We start from the raw sequence: 10,727 nt of genomic DNA, 5'->3' as shown, positions 1-10,727 counted from the left end.
TAGCAGGTTCTGCCTGATGAGGTACAAACATGTTCCACTTCTTTGGAACAGAGAAGTGGAGAGCCCTGCCCACGGAGTGCTGCGGGGTGTCTCATCTCCTGGAAAGCCTGAGTGTCCCTCTGCCTTTGGGACAGCTCCACAGGTCCAAGGGCTGAAACTCCCTTTGCCCTTCTCTGATTTAAGCAGGATGGATTTGGAAGAAGCTTCCAAGGAGCATCTGCTGCCTCCCTGCTGTCCGACCCTGCCACAGCTGGCCCTGGCTGTGCTGCTTTCCATTGAGTCACCAGGAGCTCCCCCGCTCAGGGCAGAGGAGCTGAGCTCTGCCCCTGGTGGACCTGGAGATGCAAAGGAAGCGTTTGCCACCTCGGGGCCTGTTCTTCTGCCCTGTCAGATGTGGTTGGAGCCTCGTCCAGCTGCAGTGCCCTCGGTGAGCTCGCAGCAAACAGCAGTCCCTGGCTGCTGTTTCTCTTTTCCCAGAAAAATAACTGAAAGCAGCAGCTACTGAAGCTTCTGTGAGTTGTGATGACACAGTTACAGTTTGTTTGCCTTGAGTGGGCTGAGACTGGCTGCTCCCAAGGAGAAATTAAACTGCCAAACACTGTGCAGGCCCCTGGGCAGCAGAGCCAGGGCTGGGGCTGCCTTTGTGCCCAGAGGCTGGGGCAGGGCACAGACCCTGCAGCAGGGCTTGGAAATGAGACCCTTGGGAATGAGACCCTTGAGAATATCCTGTTCTCCCTTCACCTGGGGAGACAGGAACCCAACACCTGCATGTTCTCTTGGTCTTCCTCACAGCTGGCCCCAGCACCTCGTTCTGTTTTGTCCTGTGGCACCATGGAATGACCCTGCTGCTCTGTTCTCAGAAGAGATCCCTTCACCTCACAGCCACCCCACCTCATTTCCCTGCCCTTACCACAGGCACAAAAGAAATGAAAGCAGCAGAGTAATGTTTTAGTTACTCTTTTTCTCATCTGCTTTGGCTCCTTGGGTTCTCTCTCAGCTCAGAGCCCTCTTCTGCTGAATCCAGGGCTGCTGGCTTTTTGTTGGAACCAGGGGGAAGGAAAGGACAGAGCACCTTGCTCCATGGAAGAGAGATGTGTTAAGCACTGTAATGCCAGGCCAGGGCTGTTAAAAGTGGACTTTAAAATCTGTTTTGTGTGTGAACATCTGAATGTCCTTGCCATGGCTTACATGTGCAACAAATGCTCCTAGCAAGGAGAGCAGTTGTGGAGGAAATGTGAGAAACCAAACTGTTGATAAACACGTAATAGAGAAAACATCATGAAGATGTTGGTGCTAGCTGCAAAGGCTGGGTGGGTTCTGGTGCCTTCCACACCCCTCTGAGGCTTCAGCAGGTGGAGGCCCACTCCCTTTGGAGGCAGCTCTCACAAGCATCCATAGCAGTGCTCACTTAAAAATCCATCTTTTTGTTCAAACTCCTTCAGATTTGGCTCACAACGAGTGGCTCCTTGGGAGGCTTTTTATTCTGTGAGATTTTAAGAGCTCTCTGCTGCTGGAAATCATCCCTCTCTTCGCAGGTTTTCCACACACTGTCCATCCCTCCCTGCCAATCTGCTCTTGAACAGACAGATTTGAACCTCCTGTCTGTCCAACTTCTTCCAGAGCCTCTCTGGAGTTGAGCAAAGCCTTGTGGAGAGTTCCAGGAGTGTCTGCCCTATAGATCCCCTGTGCCCCATGGATCCTGTCTGCCCCATAGGTTCCAGGGGATCTCTAGCGTAGGATCCATGCCCAGAGCTGTGTGAGCTCTCACTGCAGCCTGTGGGCTCTCCCTGCTGGAAGCTCATGTCCAGCTGAGGAGCTTCAGACTTGTTTTCTTTCTAGCACATTGTTTTCTACCCAAAGAGCTTGATCTGCAGCCTCTGTTTCTTGCCTTGTTTTATTCTGATTCAATTCCCTGCGCTCATGATGTTGAATCCTCATTGTGTTCTTGAATGTGAATGATTCTCAGTTTTCTCAGTTGCTCTTGGGTGTAATTCCTTCAGCCCTGGTGGCTTTCAAGAGTTGCTTTTTACCATTTCCACTAGTCATTAGTGTAATAGGAAATATTTGTTAATTGCTTCCAGAGAGACTCTGTCCAAAACACGGTGAGAGCCTCTCCTACACAGAGGTTCACACTTCAGTTTTTGTTTTGAGTTTCAGGGTTTGTTTTCTGTCAAGTATTAGATCTGGATCATTGTTCAAGTCCTGCTTGCTTTGGGCTGTTTCAGACAGGTCCCTAAGTCCTGCTGATACAAACTCTTGGCTGATTCTCTGCCATCAATTTTAACATAATTATCTGTCTTGTTAATAAGAGTTCTCACCTCTCTGTGAGTGAACTGGGGAAGGAGAGTGTTCTTCTGAGCAAATCCTCTTTTGCAGCCTGTGTAAAGTTTTTATTTGGTTTGGTAAAGGGGAACAATTCTCTGCTGAGGGCTGTGGAAGGTGTTTCCATTGGAAAATATTCCTTCCTGATCAAATGACATAACAGGGCTGCTGGAAACAGGGTTTGCAGACTGTTCAAAAAGGAAATAGGGTGGTGGAGGCAAATCTGACACCCCTTCTGTCCTTCTCGTGCCCTGCTTTCCTGCCCAGCTGTCCTTGCTAGGAGGCCTCAGCCTTGTGTAAATTCTGGTTCTAGGCCTTGTAGCAAAATCCACCTGGCTGAAGTGCCCACCTGCAGCAAATTGTCCTGCCATGATTTCAGCAGTCCTGTTCCTATCCTGTCATTTGAGCACAGGGAGCCAGCAGAGCACAGGGCCTGCAGGCACCACTATCTGCTTTTGTTTGGACTGGAGGATCTCCAGGGTTCCCTTGCAGCCCCAGGCTCTGTGATCCTGGTGTGCTGTGCAGACACAGCCCTGCCTGGCACCATCTCCCAGTCAGGGCCTGGCATCTTGTGGCGTCTGAAGGGGGTGGCAGGAAAGCAGAGGGTGACAGCAGGAGAGCAGAGGCAGAGGTCCCTGGAAGCATGCTGTGCACTGAGCTTTTCAGATGGTAAAATAGCCCCCAACCTTTGGTTTGCCTCCACATGGAGTATTAGCAGGGCATCCAAAAAAGCAGGCGCAGCTGAGATGGCTTTATTTGTTTCCCTTGTCTCTCCCTCTCTGCCACCCTTTAAAAAGCATCTTTGTGAAGGTGGGAAGCAGTGGGTGTGGAGTAAGAACACTTGTGACATTTAAGGGAAGCTGCTACTCTCTCCTCAGTCCCACCTCAGCAAGCTGTTGGCATTAACACAGTGTCAAAAATGTGGAAGTGGATCCTCTCCAGGCAAAGCCACCGTGTTACCCTCTCTGTAGTGGTTGTGGGAGGGGATGGGGACCTGTCCTGGGGTGGCTGCTCTGGGACAGACAGGGGGACTGAGCCAGGCCAGGATTGGCCAAGCTTGACCTTGTCAGAATTGGATTTTTGTTGCTTTTGTGTCTCTTAAACCCTGCAGTGTGAGGGAGAGCCAGGTGGGGTTGTTGAAACCTGTGCTGTGGATTGCTGCTGAAGCAAAGGGCTGGCGAATATCTTCAAAGAGTCTGGTGGTGCCAGACTTTGTCAGCACGTCTGATTTATTGGTGTGGTTGCAGGCAAAGCTGAGCCCTTGCTTCGGAGAAACAAGTGCACAAAGGTTCAAATGTGCCCTTCTCAGATCCCAGTTTTGATGTTCAAGATCAAAGCCTGTGTATTGTGATTGCTTCCTTCAGCCACAGGAGACTAATCTCTGGTTTGCTCTTGTGTCAAGCATTTCCTTTTTTTAACACTGCCCCATGGAAATACACACTTCAACATGTGTTTGTAAAGTGAAAGAAAAAGTATTCCTAATATTTTTCTTAATTTATTATTTTCTTAATTTATTATTTTAATTTTATTTTATTAATTCTTATTTTCCTAATACTTTTATGTGTGGAAATCTGTGGGGAAATCTCACTGTCCCCACTTAGAAATCTGCAGTACATGAGGAATGGAAATTGAAAAATGGAAATATTCCTGTCTCTCCTCATTAGGATATTGTAATGAGCTCTGAATAGTGCAGCATGGTCTGGGCTCTGTGTTTTTCCTTGGAAGGCAGGAGGGCAGTCCTGGAGCTGGCTGTGCCCAGGCTGTGCCCTGCAGAAGCAGGGGAAAGGCAGTGTGAAAAACACCAATCCCTTGTTTTGAAAATTGTTAATAGTTTAATAGTAATAAAACAGTTATAAAAATAGTAATACAATTAGAGTAATAATAATTTGGACAATTTGAATTAGGACAATATGAGACAATAGAAACAAAGCGTTATGGATGTCCGGGTACCTTTTACTGGGCAGCACAAGCCCGAAAAAGGACCCAACGTTAACAGAGGATTAACCCTTAAAAACAACAGCCTGTTGCATATTCATACACCTCATCCATGATGCATCAATTCCATTCAAACACAGGATTCTGTCTGGGCAGTGTCAGCTTCTTCCTCTGAATCTTAACAGTGCCTTTGAGGTGGAAAGAAGTTAATTTCTTCTGATAATGGAGCAATAAATTCTCTTTCTCTGAAAGATTCAGGTGTCCTGTGGCTGCTATCTGACTGCAAGCCCTTTCTTTAAAAAAAAGTATCCTACACAGCATCGTTTCTATTTTAACAATTTTTATAACCCAAAACTATATTTACCACACTACTTAAGAGAATTAATACAGCATCACTTCCTAACACAACACACATAACATTCATTTCAATATTTGCGAAAAGCCAATCATAAAACACGTGCCTTTTTCACAGGCAGGGAGGGATGCTCGGGGAGCGGGGACGGAGCGATCCCTCATTCCTCATCCCTGATCCCACGGGCTCGGTACCCCATCCCCTGCCGGGGAGGGCTCCGTCTGTCCCTTGAGTGCAGGATGCCGGGGGTTTGTCCTCCCTGGGCTCCGTCTGTCCCTTGAGTGCAGGATGCCGGGGGTTTGTCCTCCCTGCAGCTCCCCAGCCCTGCGGGGGCAGCAGATTGTGGGGAGCGGCTGCGGGAGCCCCCGGAGCGGGGCTGTGGGAGGAGGGTGGGTCCTGCGGGGCCGGAAAGGGCTCTGCTGCCGATGCTCGGAGCCTCTCGAAGCCGCAGCATCCTCGCACAGCATCCTGCCCTCGCAGCGCACGGATGCAGCCGCAGCGGGGCAGAGCCGCGGGGCTCGGCTGCCGCGGCGGGGACGAGCTGCCCCCCGTGCAGCAGAACCTCCCTTATTACCCGCACATCTTCTGGGTGGATGGATATGCCGAGACAGCGGCTCCCTGTGCCCCCGCTGTCCCCTCGGCTCCCTTCCCACCGCCCGTGCCCGACCGGAGCAGAAAACCGCGGAGTAAAGGAAGGGAACGCGGGGAAAGGAGCAGAGCCGGCTTCCTCGTGATGTTCCTGCTGATCCTGGTGGCCTTCACCGGAGTGGGGCTGAGCATATTTAAGATTTTTCACCTGGAGAAGGAGGTGGATGAACTCAGGGAGGTGAGGTTTGCCTGGCTGCGTGCAGGGAAAGGGGGAAAGGGGGAAAGGAACGCTTGGAATGGGCTGGGATGCTCCCAGGGGGCACCAAGGTGGCATTTCGGTGGCTGCTGGCACAGAGGAACAGGGTGCTTGTTCCCCTGTCAGGATATCTGTGCTCCTTCCAGCTCTCTCTCTGTGTATTTCTCAGCACTTTGCAGCTCCCCATGGAGATAATCCCTGATTTAACCCCTGCCAAAGGTTGCTCACGCTCTAAACCCATGTTCCTCTTCTCTCTTGCCAGTCTGCCAGCGCTGAGCCCATCCCTGCATCCTCTCAGAAACTCACAGGTGAGCCCGTGCCTGCAGGAGGAACCCAGCAACATTGAAACTTTCCACAAGAACCTGCAAATTTTCCTAGATTTCATTTACATGGTTTTGATTTACCCCCCAAAAAAGTTTCAATTTGGGTGGAACAATTTAAAAACTGTGGTTTGGACTTCCAAACTGTTGCTTTTCTTTTGCATTCCATGTTAATGTTATAAGTGAGGATATCCTTTTCAAAAATGGCCAAGTCAGAGAGAAACTTTCAGTCCTCTAGACTGTTTTTTTCTAGCTCTGAAAAGTTTAAATTTGTTCCCCCTTGAGAATTTTATTAATTAGAAAATTTATTTTCAAATTTGTTCTGATATTGAATAAAAATATTAAATAACAAAATTATTGGGAAAGGGAAGTCCTGGTTCTTATCAACTCCTCTACCAATAAATTTTCCCATTTAGGGGAAGGGGAGCTCATTTGAACTGGATGCTCAGTGCTCTGATCACAGCTTCTTTAGCAGAGGCTGAACATAAATAATAAACCTGAATTTCTTGAGGGGGCTGGATAAAGAATTAGAAACAGGTAAATAGTGTAAAGGACAAGGAGGAGCAGAGAGGAAAATTTAATAGGCTTGAGAAAAGAAAAGAAAATAAAAGGATGATACTGAAATTAGAGATGATGAAGTAGGTGTTGGGGAAAATGAAGGGATGGAGTGGATGGGCTCCAAACACCGGGTCACTGGAATGGGCCCTTCCCTCCAGAGAGAACTGAGGGCAGGCAGAGCTTCCCCAGCTGTGCTGTCCCACCCTGAGGGCAGCTCCAGCTCCAGCTCCTGCCTGGACAGGGGCATGGGGTCTCAGGTGTCCCCAGCTGTCTGGGCTGGCTCCTCCATGGAGCTTGTGGCCAATGTTCCCTCTCTTTGTGCAGGGCACAGGAAGGAGGCCAGGAGGGCAGCCCACGTCACAGGTACGTGCTGGGGGCAGGGCTGGCACCTGGCAAGGGGGCAGAGGGTACCTGGGGTGGGGACAGAGGGTGCCATGGCAGCTGGGATGGGGTCAGATGGCACCTGAGAGGGGGGCAGAGGGTGCCAAGGCAGCTGGGATGGGGTCAGGGGATGCCATGGCTGGAGTTCTGAGGAGCCCACCCCACGCAGGCTCTGCTGCTCTCCTCAGGTGACACATCTGCTCTGACAGTGGAAATTTGCTCCACAGACAAAACCTCCCCCTCACTTGTGCCTCTCAGTGAGGCTGGGTTTGGCTTGCCTTTTGGGGTGTGCAGGGCACAAGTGGCACTGGGGCTGGCACTGCTGAGGGGTGAGGCCCAGGAGGACTTTGCACACTGCAAACAAAGCTTGGAGAATATTGGAATTAAATCCCAATATAGCCAGATGGGACGTGCCTGGGCTCATCTGACCCTTGCTGCTTGACCAAGGGCGGCAGCTGTGGTGGTTTCACCTCAGAGACACCTTTGGCTGGCTGGATGTGTGGTGGTTTCACCTCAGAGACACCTTTGGCTGCCTGGATGTGTGGTGATTTCACCTCAGAAACACCTTTGGCTGGCTGGATGTGTGGTGATTTCCCCTCAGAGACACCTTTGGCCGGCTGGATGCTGCAGCTGGGTGCTTGGGACAAGTCCAGGCATGCAGGAGCTCAGGTTTAGCTCTGGTGGAATAGCTTTAAGCTGATGGTGAAGGAAAGCAGTTGGTTCTGATGGAGGGTTTGGATCCAGAGCTTTATTCTGGTCCACAGGCCTCTGAATGCAGCACCAGCTCCAACAGAACTCCTCAAAATGTGTCTTTTAACCCCAGGGAGAGGGGCAGGGAAGGGGTAGGGAGCCACCAACCAGGTAAGGGTGGGGAAGTCTCAGGGGACAAATGACACCTGGATGGTCCCTCAAGGGGTGTAAGGCATCTTTTGAACTCTGCCAATCACTCGAGGCTCTTCTGGAATGCCAAGATTGAAGGACAGCACTCAGCAGCGGCAAGGAGAGGGGAAGGGAAAGGTTGTTGGCACACTTGGGGAAGGAACTGGGATAGCTGAGACAGGCTATTCCATCACACCCCAACAGGAGAACCCTCTCTTGTGCTGTGGGGCGTGACCCAAGCCAAACCCACCCAACCAAACCTGCTTCTCACGCTATTTTTTGGCCTTGCTTCCCTTGCAGGCAACCCAGAGCAGCAGGGGCTGCCGCTGGAGTGGGAGCCCAGCTCTGGCCATGCCTACACCAGCGGGGTGCAGTACGAGGCGCGGGGCCTGCGGGTCAGCGAGCCGGGGCTGTACTTTGTGTACTCGCGGGTGCTGTTCCGGGGCACGGCCTGCGACAGCCCGCTGCTGCTGGCACACGTGGTGTACAAGAGGAACCCGGCCTCCCCGGGCAGCCTGGTGCTCATGGAGGACAAGGCCGCCAACTTCTGCTCGGGCCAGAGGATGTGGGCCCGCAGCAGCTACCTGGGCGCTCTCTTCAGGCTCAGGAGGATGGACAGCCTGCACGTCAACGTCTCCAAAATCGCCCTGGTCAACTTTGAGGAGTCCAAGACTTTCTTTGGTTTGTTTAAGCTTTGAAGTGGAGCGTGGCTGGCAGGCCCTTCAGACATACACACACACCCACATGGATGTGTGAGGGCTGGGAGCGGCCTGGGCACCACCAAACCCACCAGAAACCATGTTTGGGCTTCAGCACGAGGGGATCCAAGCAATGGGAAAGCACCAGGGCTGTGCTGCATCAGCCTGAACAGAATTGCATGTGTTCTCCTTGCAAAAACCCAACAAACTCAGGATGTGGCGTGCTGCAGACCCTGCTGGAACTCACTACCTGCTGCCTGAGAAGATGGTGTGACCTGCTGCTCCCCGTGTGACACAGACTGCTGGGGACATCTGGGGGTGTTCAGGAGGTGCCTAGGTGGTGCCATGACACCACAGTGGTGTGGGATGAGCAGTGTGAATGACTGCTCCTCCTGAGACATGGCTGGCACTGCCCAGCACTGGCACTGCTGTCCCTCCTGCCAGCTGGGCTGGGACAGGGACTCTGTTCATCCTCTGTTAAGCTATGGACCGTTCCCAGCCCAGGAAATGCTCCTCAACCTCTTTATTTAACTCATCCCAAGTGCCTTGCAAGGAAGGTGCCAGGAGCAGCAGTGCCCTGGGGGGTGTCCCAGACGTGGCAGTGTGAGCAGCCATGGTGTGGGGGTGCTGGGGTGCCCATGGGCTCTGCACACAGCAGGGCTGTCCTGGTTTAGGACAAATTAGGGGAAATCTCCAAGAGGGAGCCCCCCAGAACAAAACAAACCTCCAACCACCCCTCCCCCAACACCGGGTTCGGGAAGGAATTTCTCGGAGGAGCAAAGTGGAAAACAAAACCTATTTATTTACAAGTAACAAAAGAACACTCCCCAACACAAGAAAAGAAAAGGGACCAGACTGTGTCGTGGAGGGCGCCGAATCTTCTCTAGCAGGCTTCGGGTGTCCTGGAGCTCGCAGGCCAGAATCCGGAGCCGGTCCAGTATCTTCAGGGGAGGGTAAGAGAGAGAGAGAGAACAAAAGAAAAAGGAAAAAAAAAAAAACAGCGCAAAAGCAAAAAGCAAGCAAGCAAGCAAGCAAGCAAGCAGCTAGCAAAAGCCAAGCAGCCAAAGCCAAAAGCCAAAAGCCAAAAGCAAAAAGTGCCTGGTCACACCCCCCCCCCCCCCCTTCCTCTCTTCCCCATCCCGCCACAGCCAGACTGCCGGGGGGGGGGGGGTGGGGGGAAAAGGCACAGCTGCCAGACATAACACACGATATTGGGATAAAGGCTGTCACCCCACGACACTCCACCCCTTATCCCATATCGTGAACATACAATAAAAAACATTCATTTCACTTACTCACACCTTTTGACACTTACGCATTCCTCTCATCTTACTTGCTCAAACCTTTGACACTTACAGTTTCCTTCTGTCTCACATTCAACAAACAATGACAGTCATATATGAGTCTCATCCCACAATCAGGTCTCCCTGAGGTACACACCGTGTTGTTCCATCTTTCTGCATTATCCACCATGTATTACCTGGTCCTTGAGCAAAGACAATCCCACGGATGGGTTTGTCTGTACTCGAGGCAGGGTTGATCCATACTGTCTTTCCCAACAAACCTCTGACATGGGCCACTGGGGCTTTATCCCCATCTACTATATTAAGGAGCTCAGACTGAGCAGGACCCGCTCGGTTGGTGGAACCTCGAGTGTTAACTAACCAGGTAGCCTTTGCCAAATGCTGCTCCCAGTTTTTTAAAGACCCCCCTCCCAATGCCTTTAAGGTGGTTTTTAACAATCCATTGTACCTTTCCACCTTCCCTGCAGCTGGTGCATGATAGGGGATATGGTATACCCACTCGATGCCATGTTCCCTAGCCCAAGTATTAATAAGATTGTTTTTAAAATGAGTTCCATTATCCGACTCAATTCTTTCGGGAGTACCGTGCCTCCAAAGGACCTGCTTCTCAAGGCCCAAGATAGTGTTACGGGCTGTAGCATGGGACACAGGGTAGGTTTCCAACCATCCTGTGGTGGCTTCTACCATGGTTAGTACATAGCGCTTGCCCTGGCGTGTCTGGGGCAGTGTGATGTAATCAATCTGCCAGGCCTCCCCGTATTTGTACTTAGACCACCGCCCCCCATACCAGAGGGGCTTCAGTCGCTTGGCCTGCTTAATGGCAGCGCACGTCTCACAGTCACGAATAACCTGAGAGATACTGTCCATGGTTAGATCCACCCCTCGGTCTCGTGCCCACTTATAGGTGGCATCTCTACCCTGGTGGCCTGAGGCATCGTGGGCCCATCGTGCTAAGAATAACTCTCCCTTATGCTCCCAGTCGAGATCTATCTTCAACTCCCCTATCTTTGCGGCCTGATGTACTTGCTGGTTGTTTTGCTGCTCTTCATTAGCTCTACTTCTGGGGACATGGGCATCTACATGGCGAACCTTCACAGGTAACTTCTCTAACCGAGTAGCGATATCCTTCCACTC

The 10,727-nt window shown here is 51.4% G+C and overlaps 1 protein-coding gene across 1 annotated transcript; it reads left to right on the top strand.

Moving 5' to 3' along the window:
• The first annotated feature begins 5,096 nt into the window (after nucleotides 1–5,096).
• On the top strand, nucleotides 5,097–8,588 carry FASLG (Fas ligand). Its single transcript, XM_064720108.1, has 4 exons — nucleotides 5,097–5,435; nucleotides 5,716–5,761; nucleotides 6,656–6,694; nucleotides 7,892–8,588. The coding sequence occupies exons 1-4, from the start codon at nucleotides 5,097–5,099 to the stop codon at nucleotides 8,287–8,289; spliced, it is 822 nt and encodes a 273-aa protein (XP_064576178.1). The 3' UTR covers nucleotides 8,290–8,588.
• Nucleotides 8,589–10,727: the final 2,139 nt, after the last annotated feature.

The sequence above is a fragment of the Zonotrichia leucophrys genome, chromosome 8 (assembly GCF_028769735.1).
Source record: "Zonotrichia leucophrys gambelii isolate GWCS_2022_RI chromosome 8, RI_Zleu_2.0, whole genome shotgun sequence".
Classification (NCBI taxonomy): Eukaryota; Metazoa; Chordata; class Aves; order Passeriformes; family Passerellidae; genus Zonotrichia; species Zonotrichia leucophrys.
This window is presented reverse-complemented; position numbering and strand designations above follow the sequence as displayed.